General features: G+C 44.0%; 1 protein-coding gene across 27 annotated transcripts in view; it reads right to left on the bottom strand.

Annotated features, from left to right (window-relative positions):
• LOC140429768 (receptor-type tyrosine-protein phosphatase delta-like) overlaps positions 1-21,648 on the bottom strand; it is a 3,491,723-nt gene that overhangs the window by 17,204 nt on the left and 3,452,871 nt on the right. For all 27 annotated transcript variants that reach the window (XM_072517184.1, XM_072517188.1, XM_072517191.1 and 24 more), the window contains 5 exons: positions 13,438-13,723; positions 12,213-12,391; positions 10,471-10,597; positions 9,788-9,913; positions 6,070-6,224 (listed from right to left, as the gene is read on the bottom strand). In XM_072517184.1, coding sequence (XP_072373285.1) covers positions 6,070-6,224; positions 9,788-9,913; positions 10,471-10,597; positions 12,213-12,391; positions 13,438-13,723 — 873 coding nt within the window. The remainder of the gene's footprint in view (positions 1-6,069; positions 6,225-9,787; positions 9,914-10,470; positions 10,598-12,212; positions 12,392-13,437; positions 13,724-21,648) is intronic.

Below are 21,648 nucleotides of genomic sequence, written 5' to 3'. Positions count from 1 at the left end.
GCCTGGCTCTGGCACAATGGATAAAAAAAAGCTTACTTAGCTTTTGAGAACGAGTCAACATGGAAGTGCTCTCTTCTACTTCCTACAGCCTCATTAGTGGTTACTTCTGATGGGGGCGCTCAATTGGCCACTGCTGGCACCTACCCTGTCCAGAGTCCCGACGTGTAAAGATGCACTTTTTTTTACAGACTTCATTAACAAAAGTTATGTATTAATAAGAAACGTACAACAGACTCATGACTGTAACTAGCTCCCAAAATGCCTCTTGCATAGGAGGCTCTGTCAGCATGGGGTGATTCCACAGTCTAAGTCCTGATTGGTCACATAGGCCATGTGACCCTTACTCTGCTGTGTTGCCCTTAAAGAGACAACCACCACATTCCTCCCCCTTTAAGTCCTTTATACAATCTTCTCTAACTAATTTGCTCAGTCCTAAAGTTAACTAAGCATCCTGTGCATGAGTTGGACAATTATAAATAGAGGGATTGGTTCTCCGGTCGTCAATGCCGAAATTGTGTTCGGCGATCGGCCGGAGAATCACAGTTCCCGACCAAATCGGGGGCGGCGCCTCTTTTGTGATGCTTCGCCCCCTCCAAAGCAGCGTACTTGCAGAGTATGCTGCGCGACGTATCGTCGGCCTCAGGACATTGCTATTTGCTTCCACATGTCGATAACAGGTCGATCAGGTATTTTGGTGCTTATGGGTTCAAATATTTCTTGATCACAACACTGACTACTGGAGCATCTCCCTACACCACAAGTAGACTAGGTGTGTATGAATGAATGATCCAGTCCTCCACATCCACTTGGCATGAAAGAGGTCCGGGCCTTTGATACAATAATTCCAACTTGACCCACTTCTTAAGTTTCTCACGGGTATGGCTTTGTTTAACATAACTGATCGTGCGGTACTATGTGATTCAGGATCGGGCTGATCAGCTATGCAACAATCCACAGAATCCATGACCAGTAACACGGGGGTTTCTTAGCAAGACAATCATACTCGTTAGTGAGTGTTCATACAATCGTCGAAGAAGAAGACTATGTGAGTCATGGCTTGCTTTCTGATTACTTTGGCTGGCTTCTACTCTCCCTGACAAATTTAGAAACACGACGATTAGTCTCATTCTGAGATGATGTTTCGTCTGTAGTTCTGCTGTGGAACTCCCGTTGTTGCATGTGGAGTGGTACGATAGCTGACGAGGAATCATGAGATTTTGGTTTCCACGGTTCATCCTGAAAGTTTCTTTCGGCCAGACTTGAAAGTTTGGTGGCTCTCTTGGCTAATCTGTTTGATGCTGGGTGGTAAGGTGCAGTTCGAGTGTGTTTAGTACCATTGAGTGTGGCGAAGATTTGAAACATGGCACTCGTGAATACAGTTCCAGTGTCTAATACCATGACTTCAGGTAGTCCGTGAGTTGAAAAGCATTGGCGTAATCTTTCGATGGTAGCATGTGATGTCGGTGACTTCACCTCAAAAATGTCCATCCATTTAGAGGGTACATCAATCATGAGCAAAAACATTGTGCCCAGGAATGCAGCAACATAATCAACATGGATTTGCTCCCGTAGCCGGCCAGGCCATTCCCAAGGGTACAGTGGGCTGTAGCAGGAAACCTTTGTTGCAGTTGGCATTGTTGACAGCGTTTGACCAGCTTTCCTTTATCAGCATCAATACCAGGCCACCAGGCATAGCTCCTGGCAGCATCTTCATCTTAGAGGTGCCAGAATGAGTGCTGGGTAATTCAGTGAGGAGCAGCCCTCTGCCTGGTACAGGGTGATTACTCTTGCTCCCCAGTGCATGATGCTAACCTGAAAACTCAATTCATTTTTGCAGGTAAAAAATGGTTTAATTTCCTCGGAAACTGGCTCATTTACCCGTCCAAAAAGAACTTTGTCTCTCACTTCGGCCAAACGTGGATCTCAATTAGCCCAGTTCCTGATCTGCATTCGGGCCGTCCCGCTTCCAACACTTGAAAAATCTCAGCCCAATTTAACAAATTATCACTGGGAGCTGGGTCGAATCCCGGACTATCACTGGGAGCTGGGTAGACTGTTGTCCATAGCTTGCAGGTTGAATTGCGATGCCTTTTATTTTTATTGCTTCTATTGTGTAAGCCTTCAACTTGGTAGAAAAGTGCTCTTCTAGTTAATGTTTGGACTCCCTCTCTTAGGCACAGAAATGTATGCTCGCCCATCACAGTGGCTGACGCCCCTGTATCCACGTCCAGCTTAAGAGGATCCCCATTTACCTGGAGCGTTAGAGTAATAGGGTCTATCTTGCCTGTTTCTAGATTAACTGGAGAGTGAATACCAGAATCATTGGGGCTAGGCTTTTCTGCATTGTTGACCGATTACTTGCCAATCTTGACTTAGGCTCTGCACTGCTTTCATAAATTTCCTCTTTCATGACAATTAAAAACCTCAGCCTCTTTAAACCAACATGATTCAGGAGCCTGGTAACCTCCACATTGGTAACATTCCCCTTTAAGCATTACTGACTGATTGTCTATTCTGTACCTTTTTGTTTCGTTGGTGACTGAAATAGTTTCCCGCTTTGTGGTAGCTTCAGTGGTTTTAGCGCCTTGGCTGGCTGCAGGTTCCTGCCCTAACTGGTGGACGGGCACAATTGTGTTCATGGCCAGCTCTATCTCCATTGCTTGTTTGAAATTTATGTTGACCTCTGCAAGCTATAGGTTATGACTGATGGTTGAGGCTGAAATTAAGCCTTCACTAAATCCATAAGGTTACGAAATGACTTGGAGTTGGGTGTGCTTGGGGCTGGATGACTGTGAATAAGGTTATAGGTCTGAGTTCTACAAACACTGAGGAGAATTGGTTTGTATTTCGCCTCCTCCCCTATTTTGTTTGCTTGGAAATAATACTCAAGGCGCTTGACGGATTGTGCCTAGTCAAACGGATCCATTCGCCCAAATAGAGGAATTCTGGTGAGTACTTTTTTCTAGACTTTGATTAAAGCAGAATACTCACCGGCGTTGGTCCAGAGGCAGTGTCATAGAATCATAGAATCCCTACAGTGCAGAAGGCGGCCATTTGGGCCATCGAGTCTGCACTGACCCTCTGAAAGAGTGTTTCACCTAAACTCGCTTCCCTGCCCTGTCTCATTAACCCCTAATCTAACCTACATATCTTTTTTGTCACTAAGGGGCAATTTAGCGTGGCCAATCCACCTAACCTGCACATCTTTGGACTGTGGGAGGAAACCAGAGCACCCGGAGGAAACCCACACAAACATGGGGAGAAATTGCAAACTCCACGCAGACAGTGACCCAGGGCTGGAATTGAACCCAGGTCCCTGGCACTGTGAGGCAGCAGTGTTCACCACTGTGCCGCCTGATAATATAGCCTCATTGCCAGATGCAATGATGCACTTTCACAGACATCATTAGTGGACATAAAATGTATTTATTAATAAAAATCGTACAGCAGCCACATGGCTGTAACTAGCTCCCAAAATGTCTCTGTCTAGGAGCCTCTTCCACCACAGGGTGATTCCACACTCTGATTGGGCACACAGGCCATGTGACCCTTACTCTGCTATGTTGCCCTCAAAGGGAGAATCACCACACATCGGTCACCCATGTGGCCTCACCACCCACTTTCGGACCTGACGGACAACATGGGATTTGGGACAATTTGGCCTGTGTGTTCCTCTTCTTTTTCCTCCTTGTCGACGAATTCAAAGTTGGCAGGATATATACATTACCTTTTGACTAATCCGTTCTTGGCCATTCTTTCAACCTTCACCTAATGTACCCAGGAATGAAAGAATGATTGTGTCTGAAAAGAATATATGATGGAAGATGGATCTCCCAGTGTTTTTAATTCTTCGTCCTTGAGGCCTGTCAGTTTTTTATTTTACTGAAATGAAGGTCAACAGGCAAACTTCAGGACTGACAAGAATATAAATGCTAGCGGAAGTGAAGAAATAGATGAGGTGATAGGCGTACCTTTTTAAAAACCCAAACTTACTAATGGAAAAAAATGGTGTTCCGTAGTTTTAAGGTATCGGGCAACAAGGTGTTAAAACCGAAGGCTGTGTTAAGTTATGACTTAAATGATGGTCTGTGGACAAGGACAGCATATTTATAGTGTTGGGAGAAACAGATAGGAAGGTTTGGTGGGGGAATAAACCATAATTGGCTGTGGGCATGGGAAGACAAAAGAGAGACTGGCAGCCAGAAGTGAACAAGGAACTTCTTTCAGATAACCAGCAGTTACAAAGGGGAGAGAAGTGCTGGGGGCTAGGATTGAAGCCTTGGATGATGTGGGTTTTAATAGAGTAATGCGGTGCTGAGAGAAACGAGAGTGTGCAGCATGAAATAGTTAAAATTGACTCCTATTTCTGTAAAAATTGAAAGAGAATTTTCTTTGCTCTAATGATGTGCAAGGGAGGTCCCTGCCTCTGAGCCAGAAGAATTGGGTTCAAGAACAACTGGGGCGGCACGGTAGCACAGCGTTTAGCACTGTTGCTTCACAGCGCCAGGGACCCGGGTTCGATTCCCGGCTTGGGTCACTGTCTGTGCGGAATCTGCATGTTCTCCCTCTGTCTGCGTGGGTTTCCTCCGGGTGCTCCGGTTTCCTCCCACAAGTCCCTAAAAACATGCTTGTCAGGTGAATTGGACATTCTGAATTCTCTCTCTGTGTACCCGAACAGGCGCCGGAATGAGGTGACAGGAAGCCTACTTGTGACACTAATAAAGATTATTAAGTCCCACCCCAGGACTTTAAAAAAAGAAATATTCCAATTGAGGGGCAATTTAGCATGATTAATCCAACTAGTCTCTATATCTTTTGAGACCCATGCAGACATGGACAGAATGTGCAAACTCCACATTTAGAGTGACCCGGAGCCAGGATCGATGCTGAGTCCTCGACGCCGTGAGGCAGCAGTGCTAACCACTGCGCCTCCATGGCGTCCTCCCACCTCAGGAATTGATGGCCAAGGGACGTGTGTTTATAACGTGGCCAAACAGGTTGAGGGTCAACTGACAAAGTCCTTCCAACACACGCCAATGGCAGGCAGTGAGAGTGGCCGTGACTCTTGATCACCCACACTTGATGTGGAGTGGTGGCCCTCGGAGCTCTAAGCCTCTGGCTACAGACTAGTGACCTGTCACCAGGTGTGCAATCAGATGAAAGTCTGCCTGAGCGCACCACTAGGTGCAAGAAGGGAAACTAAACAACAATGAGGTGTAATTCAACTAAATATTCGACAATTACAAGAGTAACTTGAGAATGTTTCAATGTGTATTTTTAAAATTTCAAATAGGATTAAAAATACCGATGATTGCGTGATGATACAAACATCCAATATCAAATGTCTCCCTCCATTAGTTGGGTTCTGTTTTCTTTATTCCTAGTTGGCTAAATGCACATTTCATCCGGAATGGAAGCAGCCAGACATTTCAAAGTGTCTACTGTGGTTTCCCCAAAGTGTATCAAAAGTCCCAGACCCGGGTTTTTGTGTGAAGGCTGGTCTGAGTAGTATTTTTAATTTCACACAACCTCTCAGACCCTGTTTTGTAACCTGACAGTGATTTTTCTTTCACCGTTGTCAACTAGTGGTTAAATGTTTTGTACTGCTTTTAATCAAAATCCCCCAGTGCAGCAGCTTGCCTGCTTTCAAATATTTTCCATGCTGTATCAACCTGAGCTGACTTTCCATAGAATCCATAGAATCTCTGCAGTGCAAAAGGAGGCCATTCGGCCCATCGAGTCTGCACTGACTCTCTGAAAGAGCACCCTACCTGGGACTGCTCCCCGTCCTATCCCCGTAATGCGCATTGATCATGGTCAACCCACCTAAGTTGCGCATCTTTGGACTGTGGGAGGAAACCGGGGCACCCGGGGGAAACCCACGCAGACAGTCACCTAAGGCTGGAATCGATCCCGGGTCCCTGGTGCTGTGAGGCTGCAGTGTTAACCACTGTGCGACCCCTATACATAGTATAGGCACATTTGTGGAGGAAACTCTCTCACCTTTTGTTTTAGTTGTGTCCCTTACTTTCATCGAGCAAGGTGCAATACATTGACAAGATTACTCACCTACAGTGAACACTGATGGGTCCATCTTGACCAAATTGTTCTTTTGTCTTGTGTACTTGGCCTATGAAATCAATAAATCCTTCCCCAGACTTTGGCACTCCTTGCTCTGGCCAGTCAGTAAACTGGAACTGCCTCACTGTGCGTGACTGACCATCCTGTTTCACAAGAAAACACAATAAGGTCTTGATCAATGAGCCAGGCCTCATTAAATTCTCTAAGGAATCAAAATAGACTGAAAAAACTGCTGCCCGGGTAATATAACGGTCAGAACATCTCGTGCGGTTCATTTATTTTATGTTTTTCAATACCAATTAATAGGAAAACCAGTCTTGAAGATGGAACTGCAGACTTGACAGTTTGAAGTAATGCATTAAAGTCAATAAATCTAACAGTGCTTCTAAATTCACGCCATAATTCACTCAGATCAAAGCAGTACGATGGCTGTCCCCCTTTTCTTGACTTGCCAATTTGCTTTGGGACATGTACAGTGCTTTTGTTTTTTTAAAAGAAACATTGCCATTTAATAATGGCATGTGTGTTCATCTTGACAATAGAAGTCTGATAAAGTTGCCTGAGCTGTTAAAATTGATAACGAGAACCCACGGCAGGCCTCATGCTTGATGAACGTGCTGTTGTCATGAATATTAAGAGCAGCGATATTTATGAGTCAATTAGTTAGCAACATTTGTCTGGCCAGGAATATCTGGAGGGAAATAAATTCAAGTACTAAAACCCCAGGCTGACACTGTTTCCAAATGGTAACAGTGACATGAAAATCAGCTCAACAACGTCTAATCCATTCTTTGCAGAAACACTACAGTTGAATAATTAGAGCATTTGTCACCATAATAATGGTAATGATTTGTCCATCATATGAACTGCACTGGGCCAAGCTGCATTTTCTATTCTGCGGACGCCATGCAGATGATGTTAAATTTGAAGAGGGGCCAGACACCAGGAAAAGGGCATTACTGGCCTTAATGTTGCAGCTATTACTGTTATTATTGCTAGCTGTCACATAATGACTTTTAGAATTTGTGTGTAACTAAATCCACACTGGAATATTGAAGGATGAGTCGAAAGACCTCAATTTTCCAGCTCACTCCCGTCTTGCTAAGGCAATAAACTGTGAACCTATTATGCTGTTCAGTTACAAACTCGAGATTATGTTCACCTTTGATTCTCTTTGTTTTACTGCTTTGCTTATAGCATCCAATGCACAGATACTAAATAGATCAGTGTAACCTGCCAGTGTTCTCATGAGATGCCATTTGGCCCATTGAATCTGCTCTGTGGTATCTTATGAATCCCAGCTTCCGGCCCTTTCTTGATTTCTTTCAGATATTCCTCACTTTGTTCTGTATTTCTTTACTGTAGGAAAGAGCCATTCACCATCCACCCATCATGATTCCAAATATCTGATTCCATTAACCTCTGAGCTCTATAATAGCCAGGTAATAAAACCGAGTGACACAGCCTCTGACCACAGGCAAGATTTTCCAGCGACATCCCCCATGGACGCAAATCCCCTTATGACCACTAACTCTCCTGAGAGGGCCATAATGGGATTTGCGCCAGCGAAAACCCAGAATGAGATGTTCCCGGGCCCACTCCACTGACGTAATCAGGTTCATGCGCAGCGAGGAGGTGAACCTGCTTACCAAGCATTTAAATGAGTTTTAATTTTCAAAAACGGTTTTACACCGTTGTTTCCGGATTCACCGTATGTTTCTCACTCCTCACCCACCGGTGTGATGTCATGCCGGAAATTATTAATGGTTTCCAAAAACGGACGCCAGTCGCGATGACCACGCTGGGGGCTCGGGGGCGAGTACAGCCCCTGGCTGGTGAGGGATATGGCTGAGGGATGCCCTGACACTGCCAGGTTGGCAATGCCAGCTGGGTGGGGCCAGGGGTGGGGTCTCCAGGGACTCCCACAGGGAACCTCCCATTACATTGGGGGGAGGGTGGCAATGATGGGGGATACCTGCATTGGTGGGGGTTGAGGAGGGATGCTTGCATTGGTGGGGGTGAGGGGGATGATACCTACATTGGTGAGAGTTGAAGGGGTTCCTCCATTGGGGTTGGGTGTGAGGGGAGGTGCCTGCATTGGTGGGGGTGTGGTGGGGATTGTTTTTATTGGAGGAGGTGAGGAAGGGGCTGCCCATATTAATGTGGGGTGAGAGGGTGCCTGCATTGTTTGGGGGTCGGTGAGGGTTTCTTTTCCTGCTTTGTTGGTGGATGAGGCGCTGGGTGCTTGCATTGTTGGGGGAGGAGTGGGGAGATTCCTGCATGACTGGGGCGGTGAAGTGGGGGGAAATATTCTTGCATTGGTTGGGAGGGGGCATGTGGGAGGAGGATTTCGGCATCAGTGAGGGGGGTGAAGGGGGATTCCTGAATTGGTCGAGGAGGGAAAGAGGGGGTGGATTCCTGCATTGATAGCGGGTGGGGGTGAGGGGGGGATTCCTGCATCCGTGTGGGGAGAGAGAGAGAAATTCAAGCATGGGTGGGGGGGGGGGGAGGGATTCCTGCATTGGTGGGGGGTTAGGGATAGGGGATGCCTGCATTGGTGGGGAGGTAAGAGTGGGGGGTTGGGGGGGGGGGGGTGATTCCTGCTTTGGTGGGGCAGGGGCTGAGTGAGGTGCAATTCCTGCATTGACGGCGGCAAGGGATGGGAGATTCCTGCATTGGTGGGGTGAGGGAGTGGGGGGAATTCCTGCATTTGTGAGGAGGGGAAGTGTTCCTGCACTGATGGGGGTTGAGTGGGTTTTCCTGCACGAGTGGGGGTGAGGGGGACTCCAATGCCCCAATGCCAGCGATGATGGGGAGAGAGGGTCTCTAACTTCAATTTGAGACAGGGGTGCCCTTTAGAAATGAAGCCCTGACCCTGTGGAACTGGGCTTGCTGTATTTAGGCCCCGCCTGTCAGTAATGATGCTGGAAATCACCCCTTCCCTCTGCTTTTTTCTGACAAAGATCTGGGGAGAAAACCTGCCCGTTTCTCTGTGGACAAAGACAGTGGTTTCCAGTCAGAACCTGACAGTTTGACATTTTCTGGGAAAGTTCCACCCCATAGCTTACTCCCTTCACCCCTGTTGAATCAGCACTAGAATTTCTGCACGACTCGAATATCTCCCTAAACTTGTACAACTGAAGTAGTACTTCCTCGTGTTTGCATACTAAGTCACATGTAAAGTTCAACTTCCCAGTTGGACTGAAATGGGTTCAAGTTGGCAACCTACTGCCACCTTCTCAGGGCAACTCAGGATGGGCAATATATGCCAGCAACATCCACATCACAAACATGAATTATTAAGAAGGTCTGTTCTACGATGTGGCCCCTTAATGGATGAATATTGCTCCTTGATAGCTAGCAATATTATACTTTTAATACATTGGCTTTGCTTTGATTCCAAGTTCCCACTGTGTTCAAATTCACCCCATTTATAGTGTGAGCTGGACATGTAAACAGGCAACTATACTGGTCTGACTGCACTGCCCATATACGGCTACAGCATTCAGCCTGTGGTCTTTCACAGATGTTGGGGCAAGTTACTGAATGCAGGCATTCTGACAAACTATAACAAAATTGAGTGTTTATTGAGCCCTCAAACTGTGGCTTGCCTGTGTATCTCACACAAGTATAACATGGTCATTCTCAAATAGATGTAAAGCTGATAATTGTTTTACTCAAAGGATATTTGAAAAAAATCACTTACTCTAGCATCTGTGACCTTGAACTCTCTGAGAATGTACTGCGGCATGTTATACTCTGCCATGGGGTCTACTACAAAATACTGATACCGAGCAGATCGCTCCGCAGGCCAATACTGGTGACACTTTTCCTGCAAAACACAAAAGCAGCTGTGAATTGTGAGGCAATACATTATCTGGTCCACCAAGCATTTTGGGGATTCCCTAATATCAGTCTGATCATCTCTGTGTCACAGTTCCGCTGGTACTCTCAACTTATTGTGCCTTGAGAGGTCCCATACCAATCACAGGAGTATGGTTGACGAGAAGGTCACACAGGGTGAAATTAGTCAATCAGCCATTTCAGGTCCTTTCATTTAGGACTGGGGGAGAGTTGAATCATTCCAGTTTCTGCAGTCTGTAGTGTTGGGGGCAGCAAATAGTTGGAGCTGCACAATCTTAAAATCGCACAGCAGGTTTTAAAGGGAAAGGCAGATTACGTTTTGGAGGCAACTTTTCATCAGAGGCAACGTAGGAACCCGCTTAAAATATTTGCATAACTTCCTCTTTAACATGCTGTGTATTTCAAGCCATTATAAGCCATACACTCTGTTAACAACGCATCAAAATGTATAGGCGGTACAATATTACTTGGTCGATATTTGTGCAAGGCCCATGTATCAAAAGATGCGATGCACAGGGCACTTACTCTGCCCATTTCTCTGAGCTTGGTCAGCATAACCACAATTGTAGAGTTGTGCTCCCAAAGCATTCTCCAGAAATCTTCTGTTGTCTCTGCTAAGGGCCCCTGTGTGGCTATATAGGCTCTCTGTTGCCTGTAAATAAAACATATCAAAATTAACATGTAGTCGTGTTGCTCCCTCTCATTTGACGACACTTATGACAATTGCTAGCAACCTTGCTCATTCTTTACTCACTTGGAATTTACCGTATGATTATTTAGAAATAAATTTTAAAAATTAGAATAATTAAAATAATACTACTTTCTGTTTATATTTCAGAGAATCCAGTGGGGAAGAGAGCTCTTTTGTGCAGTGTGTAAAATGTAAGGAAGAAACAGCCTTGGTTTTGCAGCCATTAATATTCAATTAGGGACAGTAATTATATCTCACTGAATCTCTGATCATTCACCAACCTATCTTTATTCTGCACAATACGTTTACAGACAAGTTAATGAAGTAAGTACTGTTTTATTATGTTTGTTCTCAGGGAAGGTGGCAAAGCGTTGCAACAGACTGTTTACAGAGATAAGACGGAACGGGGTGAGATTAACTCTGCCAATGTTGCAATGCTTCATGGTTATAAAAAATGGAAATAAAAGACATTTGAGATTTGATTTTGCTTGCTGAAAAAATGCAGCATATGATTCAAATAAAGGAGGTTGCACTCTAGGTCAGTGGCAACCAGCTGTTAGTTCACTCCTGGCTGACTTGTAGCTTATGACTTGCCTGTGAAACATGGATTGATTATCACACCACTACCTGCACATGATCCATAGAGAATGCTATGATATCCGGGATTGATCACAAAGCAACAAGCTCATGGAGAGACTTGGATAGATACAGAACAGTAAATATCTGGATGTGATTTAAAAAAAACGTGTTTACTGAGCACCTTCACATGCTGTTGAAACATTTTCAAGAGCTTCATGCAGTGAATTAATTTTTGGAGTGGAGTGGCTTCATAACCTTTGTAGCCTTACAGAGGGAATCGGATGGGTTAGATATGGAATAATGACTACCTGGGAGTGATTACAAGGGTAATAATCTTATCAAAAAAATAAAATATAAGAAAACAGGGGAGAAAAGGGCAGGCACTCTGAGGTGACAATGTCTTTTAAAAATATTTTCTAATTTAATTTTGGGCGAGCTGCCACTGTCAATGTGGACACAAACTATTCCAAATCATTGATGCGTGAAAATAATTACTGTAATATCATTACTGCGTTTGAGAAACCATTTGCAGTTCATAGCTGGTAAATTCTATGGCTGGTTTATATAATGTAGGGAATAATTTGATATGTTGTAAGGTGTAATCTCATCTCAGGTTTTATAACCAGCATCCGAGACTTAAAAACAAGATTTCAGCCTGGAATGTTTTAATTTTCAACTATGTATTGTGGAATCCATAATTTTGCAATGGCCTGTTTTTGATTATATGGACTGCGCCATAACCATTTATTGCTGACAAGCAAACACCACTTGTTTGATGCGTGATTGAATCCATAATAAACGATGAACAAAGGTGACCTTATTAATGCAAGTTCATTGATTAATAATCACCATTGAATTCCAAAAAACAATAGTGACGGCACTGATTTTCATTCTTTGTTGTACACATACAGAAGGCCCCAGTGTAACTGAGGACTAATAGTTACAATCTATCACCTAAAGCAGTTTACGTTTTAAGACCACTGATGTTCCCACTTACCTATAACCATCAATAAAACTGGCATTAATATAATCCGAGCCCTCCACTCCTCTGATCGGCTGTAGACATACTCTCGTGGATTCATATGGCATAATATTAACAAGGCGATTCTTGAATTTATTACATGGGAGGTTGGCACTAATGAATCTTGATGTGTGGGCTTTAGTGTTGGCTAGACGCTGTGGGGGAAAAAAAAAGAGATTTGGAATTGCCCAAGACTTGGAATCTTGCTTCATGGAAGTCAATTGCTCTGCATAGTAATATTCAGTCTAAAACTGGAGTTCAACATCGCTGTAATTAGCATCAGTAATGGACAAGTTCCAGAGAAGGAATTACAGGGAGTCCAAGTTAATGGAAGAAATGTCTCCTCTGCATCTCAATTCAGTTAAAGTGAGCATAGGCCCTCAGCACATAACAGGGCCAAAGCCATTCAATGAAGCATGAGTTTGTCTGTGTGTGAATTGGAAAACGACACACTGGTATAGCTGGACTGTCCTTCAGAGATTGTCGCTGAGATACGTTGTTGGAGAAGAACAAGGGGAGCATACTTTCTGTCTAACCTGACGTGGAGATCACTTGATGCTGACACTGTGTTCTTGAAGTGGAATATATTCCATTCCTCAGCACTATTAACACTCAATACAATCAGCAAAAAATGTATAAGTCCCTGGGAATTGCATATATATAATTTCTCTATATGCACATATATTGGTTGAGATAGCTGTCCTTAACTGGAGTACTGTAATAATGTGTATATTAATACAAAGACCAATTTTTTTCTCAGAAATTGTGAAGAATACAACGTCCACATGCTATACGAGAACTTCATAGAATTCCTATGGTGCAGAATGAAGCCATTTAGCCCACCGACCCTTGGACAGAGCACCCTACTTAAACCCATGCCTCCACCCTATCCCCGTAACCCAGTAACCCTACCTAACCTTTTGGACACCAAGTGGCAATTTAGCATGGCCGATCCACCTAATCTGCACATCTTTGGACTCTGGGAGGAAACCTGAGCACCCGGAGGAAACCCACGCAGTCACGGGGAGAAAGTGCAAACTCCACACAGGCAGACACCCGAGGCCAGAATTGAACCCAGGTCCCTGGAGCTGTGAGGCAGCTGTACTAACCACTGTGCCGCAGTGCCGCCGTTAACTTGCTGAAGTGACTTTAATTGATTAGGTGTTTGAAGCTTTGAGGTAGCAAGAAGCAGCTCAATTACCTTGAATTCCAGTTCCATTCCTGTGACGTTTTCTCCCGGCTCCACTTGTGTCAGCTTTTGGATATATGCGTACAGGTTTCTGGCTGGCACTTCGGTATTTCCACAAGTCACTGCTTCAAGCAGTGCATCATGAATAAAGATATATTGGTCCTCAGTCTGAACCATGTAATTCCTCTGTGATCTCATTAGTGTTACATGACCATAAATATCTACAGTCTTCTCGTGTTTTATTCTCTCCAACATGGCATCTATTACAATGAAGCAGCCAGTCCTTCCAACTCCAGCACTGTAAAAACAGAAAGAAAATCCACACGCTTTAAGTTTTGTAACAACTTTTAAGATTTCATGTGTTCCTCATAAGCAAGATTCACTCAAAGCTTATAGTATTGCGTTTTATTTTGCTTATGGATCAGTTACACATATTGCGTCATTTCAACATTTTTCCGATGTAAAATTGTAACTTGTAATAGCCCCGCATGGGGCCTATGGGGTAGAACGATTATCTTCCTGGTGGTCCTTTGCTAGGGGCAGGGGGATCTCTATTAGCCTCTGTATAAAAGGTCGGCCAGGAAGGCACCAACCACAACAGGAACCCGGTGGGGATCTACCGGGCGGTGTAAATATCGTGTTGGCAATAAAACTACCTTTCTTTATTTTACTCGGTGTGGACTCCCGGTGCCCCTAACTAAACAACATCAAACCAGCAAGGACTTCCTATTTTTTGATAATTGCTGAGGCTTTTTTTTTAAAAAAAAAAAATTGTTTTAAGCTTTTATTAATATTAACAGAGAGCCAACTATCCCACCAATTAGCATTTAAATGCAAACAGGGTTTGAACAGTGGTGAGTATGATTTCCCTGACTGCAGCGTGACTGCAGAGCTTGCAGTGTTACTGGGGTCTATCAGCTCTGCAGTGCTGTGAACAAATTACTGTTTCATACCAAGACAGTAATGGATGGCACGGTAGCACAGTGGTTAGCACTTTTGCTTCACAGCGCCAGGGACCCGGGTTCGATTCCCAGCTTGGGTTCCTGTCTGTGTGCAGTCTGCACGTTCTCCCCGTGTCTGCGTGGGTTTCCCCCGGGTGCTCCGATTTCCTCCCGCTAGTTCCGAAAAACGTGCTTGTTAGCTAAATTGGACATTCTCAATTCTCCCTCGGCGTACCCAAACAGGAATGTGGCGACGAGGGTAGTTTCACAGTAATTTCATTGCAGTGTTAATGTAAGCCTACTTGTGACATTAATAAAGATGATTATTATTGTAACATAGCTTAGTCCATTCTATTATCCAGCAAAGGCACACCTGCTTTCAGAATACTATATTTCTGTTTTATTTTCCAATTTTAACTCCAACTGCCTCCCACTCCACCATTCCTCCGCCCTCCCCTCCCAAAAGGCAATTTCACTCTTATACAGCATCAAATTACTCTATTTCTATTTTGTATATTTCTTCTCAGTGCGATTATAAGCAAAGTTTACTGAGATAATCAGGCACAAGTGATGCCAAAGAGAATATTGCAGTGGTGTGGTCCACATCTTCTTGGCAGTTTAGTGAGTCTTTCCTTCTGTACAGATTCATTAGTATTCAGATAATACACTGCTTTGAAATACACTTGTGGTTGTATGGACAGAGGACACGCTAGAGGGAATGGTGAAATACAATTTTTGTGTCCGTAAATGAGCCCTGGCGAACCTCATGAATGGAAATTAATGTCATACTTCATTGGTTCCTCACAGAATATTATGTTTATAACATTGTGGCCATTTAGTTTTAAAGGAAAAGCAGCAAAATGTTCAGTGTCTGTAATTCTCTACTTCAAGTTAAGGATAAACTCCAAACAAAAGTTGGCTTTGTTTTGCAAAATCCGAAATACAAGTCTTCGGATCTGATATCCAAATATTAAGGCTTCATTGCCAAGCGGGTAAGCAGGCTTCCCCGGTTCAACAGAAACCCAGGGGCACATGAGTGTGCAAGTCCAGATGGGGGTAAGTCTGATCACAAATAAAAGCAAAATACTGCGCATGCTGGAGATCTGAAATAAAAACAGGGAGTACTGCAAAAAACTCAGCAGGTCTGGCAGCATCAGTGGAGAGAGAAACAGATTTAATATTGCAAGTCCATAGAATCCACAGAATCCCTCTAGTGCAGAAGGAGGATGTTCGGGCCATCGATTCTTCACCAATCCTCTGAAAGAGCGCCACAACTCGGCCCACTATCCCCGTAACCCCACCTATAGACACTAAGGGGCAATTGATCATGGCCAATCCGCCTAACCTGCACATCTTTGGACTGTGGGAGGAAACCGGAACACCTGGAAGATTAATAGTTAGGGGGAGAAGGCAGGGGAATGGGGATGAGTAACATATCAACCATGATCGTGCAGACTTGATGGGCCAAATGGCCTAATTCAGCTCTTATGTCTTCTGGTCTAAACCCTCGTAGTCATGGGAAGAATGGGCAAACAGGCAATCGCCCCAGGCCGGAATTGAACCTTGGTTCCTGGCGCTGACAGTGAGCTGTGCTAACCACTGTGCCACCGTGACCTTCTGAAGAAGTCATACTGGACTCAAAATAATATCTTTCTCTCGCTGCAGATACTGTCAGACCGGTTGAGTTTTTAAAGTAATTTCTTTATTGTTTACCTATGTTCCGGAACCTTGGGTGGGGGGTGGGGGTGGGGGGTGGGTGAGACAGTTTATTATTGCGACTGAATTATCTGTGCAAATTGGCCAGTTTGAGTATGGAGCTGTGGTGAGACTGTACACGCGATTAAACTATTTTAAAAGATAATCTGCTATTATCCAAATTGGTACTTTGGCACCAAGAAACAGAGAAAGAAATTGCAATGATAATGTCATTCATTAAGGGCGCTCATGATGTTCTGGAACCAATTAACTAGTTTTGAAGCATTGTAATTGTTGTAATGTAGCAAATGCAGCAACCAATTTGTGCACAGCAAGGTTCCATAAACAGAAAAGTCATAACAACTGTTTTAGTGGCTTTGGTTGAAAGCCGACACCTGCAACATTGCAGCATTCCTTTGGCAATGCCCTGGGAGCATCAACCTAGGTTATGCACTTCAGTCTCTGGGGTGGCACTTGAACCTACAACCGTTTATCTCAAGAGTGAGTACTATTCAGAAACATGTTCTGATACAAGTCATCTTTCTAGAGCGGATCACCTATTAAAACACACTTGCAGGGAGTGTCGGCTGGGAAACATTCAATTGGGAGAGCAGTTCTATTTATGCATGGTACTGAAGTAAAAAAGAAGATATGTGGCTCGACTGGGATCTCGAGTGATTAACGCACCTAATAATAATCTTTATTGTCACAAGTAGGTTTACATTAACATTGCAATGGAGTTACTGTGAAAATCCCCTCGTCGCCACACTCCGGCACCTGTCCGGGTACACAGAGGGAGAATTCAGAATGTCCAATTCGCCTAACAAGCCCGTCTTTTGGGACTTGTGGGAGGAAACCGGAGCACCCGGAGGAAACCCATGCAGACACGGGGAGAACGTGCAGACTCCACACAGGCGGTGACCCAAGCCGGGAATCAAACCCAGGTCTCTGGCGCTGTGAAGCAACAGTGCCAACCACTGTGCCACCACGCCATACCATGCACCTGGAGTAATAGACCCTGGTACATAGATCATTAAAAATTCATGAACAGATACAGAAAACAATTAAATAGGCAAATTAAATCCTGGACTTTATATCTAGAGACTAGAATACAAAAGGGGAGAAGTCAAAGCTTCAGCTACGCAAAGCCTGCTTAGATCACACCTAGAGTACTGTGAGCAGCTCTGGACACTGCACTTCAGGAGGGTAAATTGGCCTTGGAGAGAGCACAGCATAGGATTTTCACCTAGGGTTGTAATATGTGGAATTTAGAAGTTTGAGGGGGACATGGTATTTGATCAAAGGTTTTCCAGGATATAAGGGGGACATAAACTATTTCCTCAGGTTGGAGAGTTTAGACCAGCAGCATAGTCTAAAAATTAGAGCCAGATTTATTTGGGAAACACTTTTTGCACACTAACTATGGCATCAGTTTGGAATGCTGTCCTGCAAATGAAAACTAAAGGATTCTTGCCCTAGGCAGGGGAGGATAAGAAAATAATCTAATATTTTTGTTCTTAATCACGTCTAGTAGGCATTGGAATTTATGTCAGTATTGAGTAAGGACAGAATCAGATATGTCTGTGATGTCCGCCTTTCTATGACAATTCACGGTCCAGGGACACACGTGAAAAATAATTACTCGTGAGAGATAATGAAGGGCTGCCAACAATTGTGAAACTGCATTCATTGTTGGATACTGCCAAGAGGAAATAAAGAAGCGAAGGAAGAAGACTGAGTAGAGGAGAACAAAGAACAGATACCACTGGGTGAGAGCCATATGTGATTCTTGTAAATAAAATAGCCATAAATCTGAAGATAGTGACATTAAAATCTTGATTTAAAGTTGGCTTGAATGCAATTCAATTACTTGATGTAAGTTGATTCAACTTCAAAGTACACCAATCGAAACAAGTTCATCAAAATTGATGAATGCTGACAACATTAAAGCTGCCCCACAGACCACTGACGGACTAACTGTTCTGAATGTCATTAATCAGACAGAATGGACACTGAACAAAGTTTTCTCAGATATTAATTATTTTCTCAGATATTCCATTGTGGCATCCTGCTCATGTTTCCCCAACCAGAAGACGTGTCATTACAGTCAATTCATGGAGACTGATGTACTGCCAACAGCTGAAATGCTTCAGGCCAGACCACTAAACTTTCCAAAGTCACTCTCCAACTCATTCCTGATTTGGTCTCAATACCTGGCCAAATTCAGCCCCTGCCTTCATAAATGACAAATTCATGCCCCCCCTCCCCGCCCCGTCATTTCCACGCCTTATCCCCGAAGACTGTAAATTAAGATGGTTCAAACTATCTGTGGGTAGACTCAGTGGAGATCTCATGGATTCTTTACAAGCTTATTTCATTTCTATATCTACTAATTCCCACCTAGCCAGTCTGTTAAGTTACTCTACATTGATAATCTTCAGCTGCAACACCCCACTGCCTCGCAGATGCCAAGACGATGGGTGGGTGGAGGGGGGGTGGGGGGGGTGGGAGAGAGAGAGAGAGAGAATCAATGTTTGCAGGAGCTTCCATTGTTCCACAATTCATCAACAACCTGCATTTATAAATTAGCTTGTAAAAGTTTGCTCAAAGTGTACTTGTCCGAAAGCAAGAAAAAATAACTAACACTACACTTTAAATTTTCGGTTGAATTACCGACCCGGGACATTAGATTTGCTCGAGATGGGTGAAAAAAATAACAGACATTGCCTTTCCCAGCTTTTAGTTTCTCCACAGACACACTAAGGACAAAACACTGCGTCCCCAATGTTAGCTTTTGTTTTGTAGATGCTTTGTGAATCAGCATTTTACTCGCCTATGATTCCTTTCTGATTTCCAACTCCTTTTTTTTTACTCCTAGATAACATTTCGATGAAGTCTTTTAGCTCTTAACTTGCTCTCTCCTTTTCCACCACAACAGCTCTGTCCAATAGCTGCCCACCTTGCAGTTCACTGCGGATCTGCAGCCTGTCAGATCTCAGACAGCAGGAGATCACACAGAAAGCGCAAGGGAGGGTTCTGCAGACTCTCCGTCACTGTACATGGAAGAGCAGATGGGTCTGCAGCTCTCAGCTTGCCTTAGAGCATGCAATTGATACGCCATGTAAACGCAATGCACTCCCAGTGTCAGATAAGGATTGAATTGACATTGTAGGCAGGGTTTCCCCTGCAGACTAAGAATGTTTGTGCATTCTATGGAAATCCAGCCTGCAACATCACAGGGTGGAAAAGACATGGGCAGGCAGCAGAAAAGTTCAAAAAATATGCTGAGTAGTTGCAGCACTTGTTAGAATATTTAGAGGGTAGCAGAGATGAGCAGGAGTACATCCCAGCTCCAAAGCCTCGGGGTTCAGATCTCAGGCACTTGCTTTATTAAGGATACTGAATGAGCATCAAAAATGATATGAAGGCTCTGGGAGTTATCTCACAGAGCCTGAGACGAGCAATTAGTGTCAAGGCAGAGTGCAACAACATCCTCTCTGCTAATATCCGAGAAGCATGTGAAATGGGGTTGGAGTATCTGCAGTCAAAACCTCTGCGTTTCACCCCTATTATCTTAGTCAATCCCATGTGGAGGGATGGACTATTGGCCTTTGGTAGCCTCTGGGGAAGCATGTCAATGATTGGATTGGATTTAAAGATTGGATTTTGTTTATTGTCACGTGTACCAAGGTACAGTGAAAAGTATTTTTTTTGCGAGCAGCTCAACAGATCATTCGGTACATGAAAAGAAAAGGAAATAAAAGAAAATACATAATGGGGCAACACAAGGTACACAATGTAGTCTTAGAATTAAATTTTAAAAGTTTAGAATGATTGTAAGATAAGTAAAGAGGGCACAGTGATTAGCATTGCTGCCTATGCCACTGAGGACCCAGGTTCGAATCCCGGACCTGGGTCACTGCCCGTGTGGGGTTTGCACATTGTCCCAGTGTCTGCATGGGTTTCACCCCCACAACCCAAAGATGTGCAAGTTAAGTGGATTGGCCATGCTAAATTGCCCCTTAATTAAAAAAAGGACAAGTTAAGAGAGGATCTGTTAGAGAGAGCTCGCAGAGAGTCTCCACGCTCCGGCGCCATCTTGTTTCAGAGAAAATGGCAGCCAGACCCAGGGAGTTTTAGGGCAATATATTGAGTGGTTGGCTTGATCCAAGTGCAACTACCAAATCTATATATATACCAAATCGTGGCCAGTGAGCGGGCTGGGTCAGCACCCAGCAGAAGATTGAGAAAAGCTCTCCAAAATAAATCAACACCCCTGTGTTGCAAATGTACAGGCTGCAGCTGCATTTCCACTGGGCGTACTTTTGCTGGGTTCGCTGGTAGTGGGAATACGGTGCCATTCAAATAACCGATTATAAACCGACTGTGTTGGGAATGAGCCACATCACCCAAGATATAACTGAAAGGTTCAGCAGGTTAAGTGAGTAATCCAGTCACAGCTATTTTTATTTGTTTATGTTATAGATTACTCCCCTGGGCCGGATTACTACCTGGAATGCAGGTAATTCCCATTTGCAATCAGCAGGGGTAATTTAGCTGTTGTCAGGACCAATGTAAAATCCTTTCAGTCAGTGAACACTGAGAGAAATTACTGATATGTGTACTGGATTTTCTTCACACTTGCAAATAAATGTTAATGCTTTGCATTAGAAATCACAGGGAATTCATCCCCATGTTTAAGTCGGTTAGAAATGAAAGTCGTGCAAATATATGGGGATTTAAGTTAAATCGAAGTAGAAGAGTGGCTATTTGATGAAAACAGGCCCACAATAATCATCTTTTGTTATCAAAAATTGTCAAGAGGGTGCAGCAGATTTTTGGAAAAAATTAAAAAATTGGTGTTTCGCATTTTCAATTGTTTTATCTGACAAATCTTTCTTCCATCTTCCATTTTAGGTTCAAATGAAGGCTGACCACATAGGTTCCAGCACCAATTTGCTCACTCCCAGAATCCTGGGGTTCTTGGAGGACGGTTTCAGTTTCTGTGCACATCCTGCCCTGTAGGAGTCAGCGTGTGGAAGCCCTTGTTCCACACCTCAGTTGCTTGCTAAATGAGTTCCATGTCCTACCCTCAATCATTTCTTCTGTTCTGACTGCTGATCACGCTCCGTGTAAAGAAACATTACCTGACATTTGTCCTAAATTTACTCCCCAAAGCTTGAATCTGTGCACTCCAGTCCTGCTGTTTGAAAGTATTGTTCTTCCCTCCAGTCCATTAATTTAACGTATTATCTCCATGGTGTCCCACCATAGATATCCTTTTGCAAGTAAAAGAGTTGTATTTATTTCCCCATTCTCTCTCTTTGTTCCTGAAATCCATGGGCTGGATTCCCCATTGCGAGTACCGCTGCTATCGAGGACGGAGAATTTGGCCGCACTGATCTCTGGCGGCGGGATTCTCTACCCCCGCCGCTTGTCAATGGAATTTCCCATTTAAATCACCCCACGCCGCCGGGAAACCTGCGGGTGATAGTGTGCTGCCGGCAGGATCATCCCACATATTTTTATCCAGTCTGAATAAAAGTGGGCTTCAGTTGTACCTGGGACTGGAATTAAAAATGTGGAC

The sequence above is a fragment of the Scyliorhinus torazame genome, chromosome 9, assembly GCF_047496885.1.
Source record: "Scyliorhinus torazame isolate Kashiwa2021f chromosome 9, sScyTor2.1, whole genome shotgun sequence".
In the NCBI taxonomy this organism is placed as follows: domain Eukaryota; kingdom Metazoa; phylum Chordata; class Chondrichthyes; order Carcharhiniformes; family Scyliorhinidae; genus Scyliorhinus; species Scyliorhinus torazame.
The sequence above is the reverse complement of the archived record's forward strand: the minus strand, read 5'-3'. Positions and strand labels throughout refer to the sequence as shown.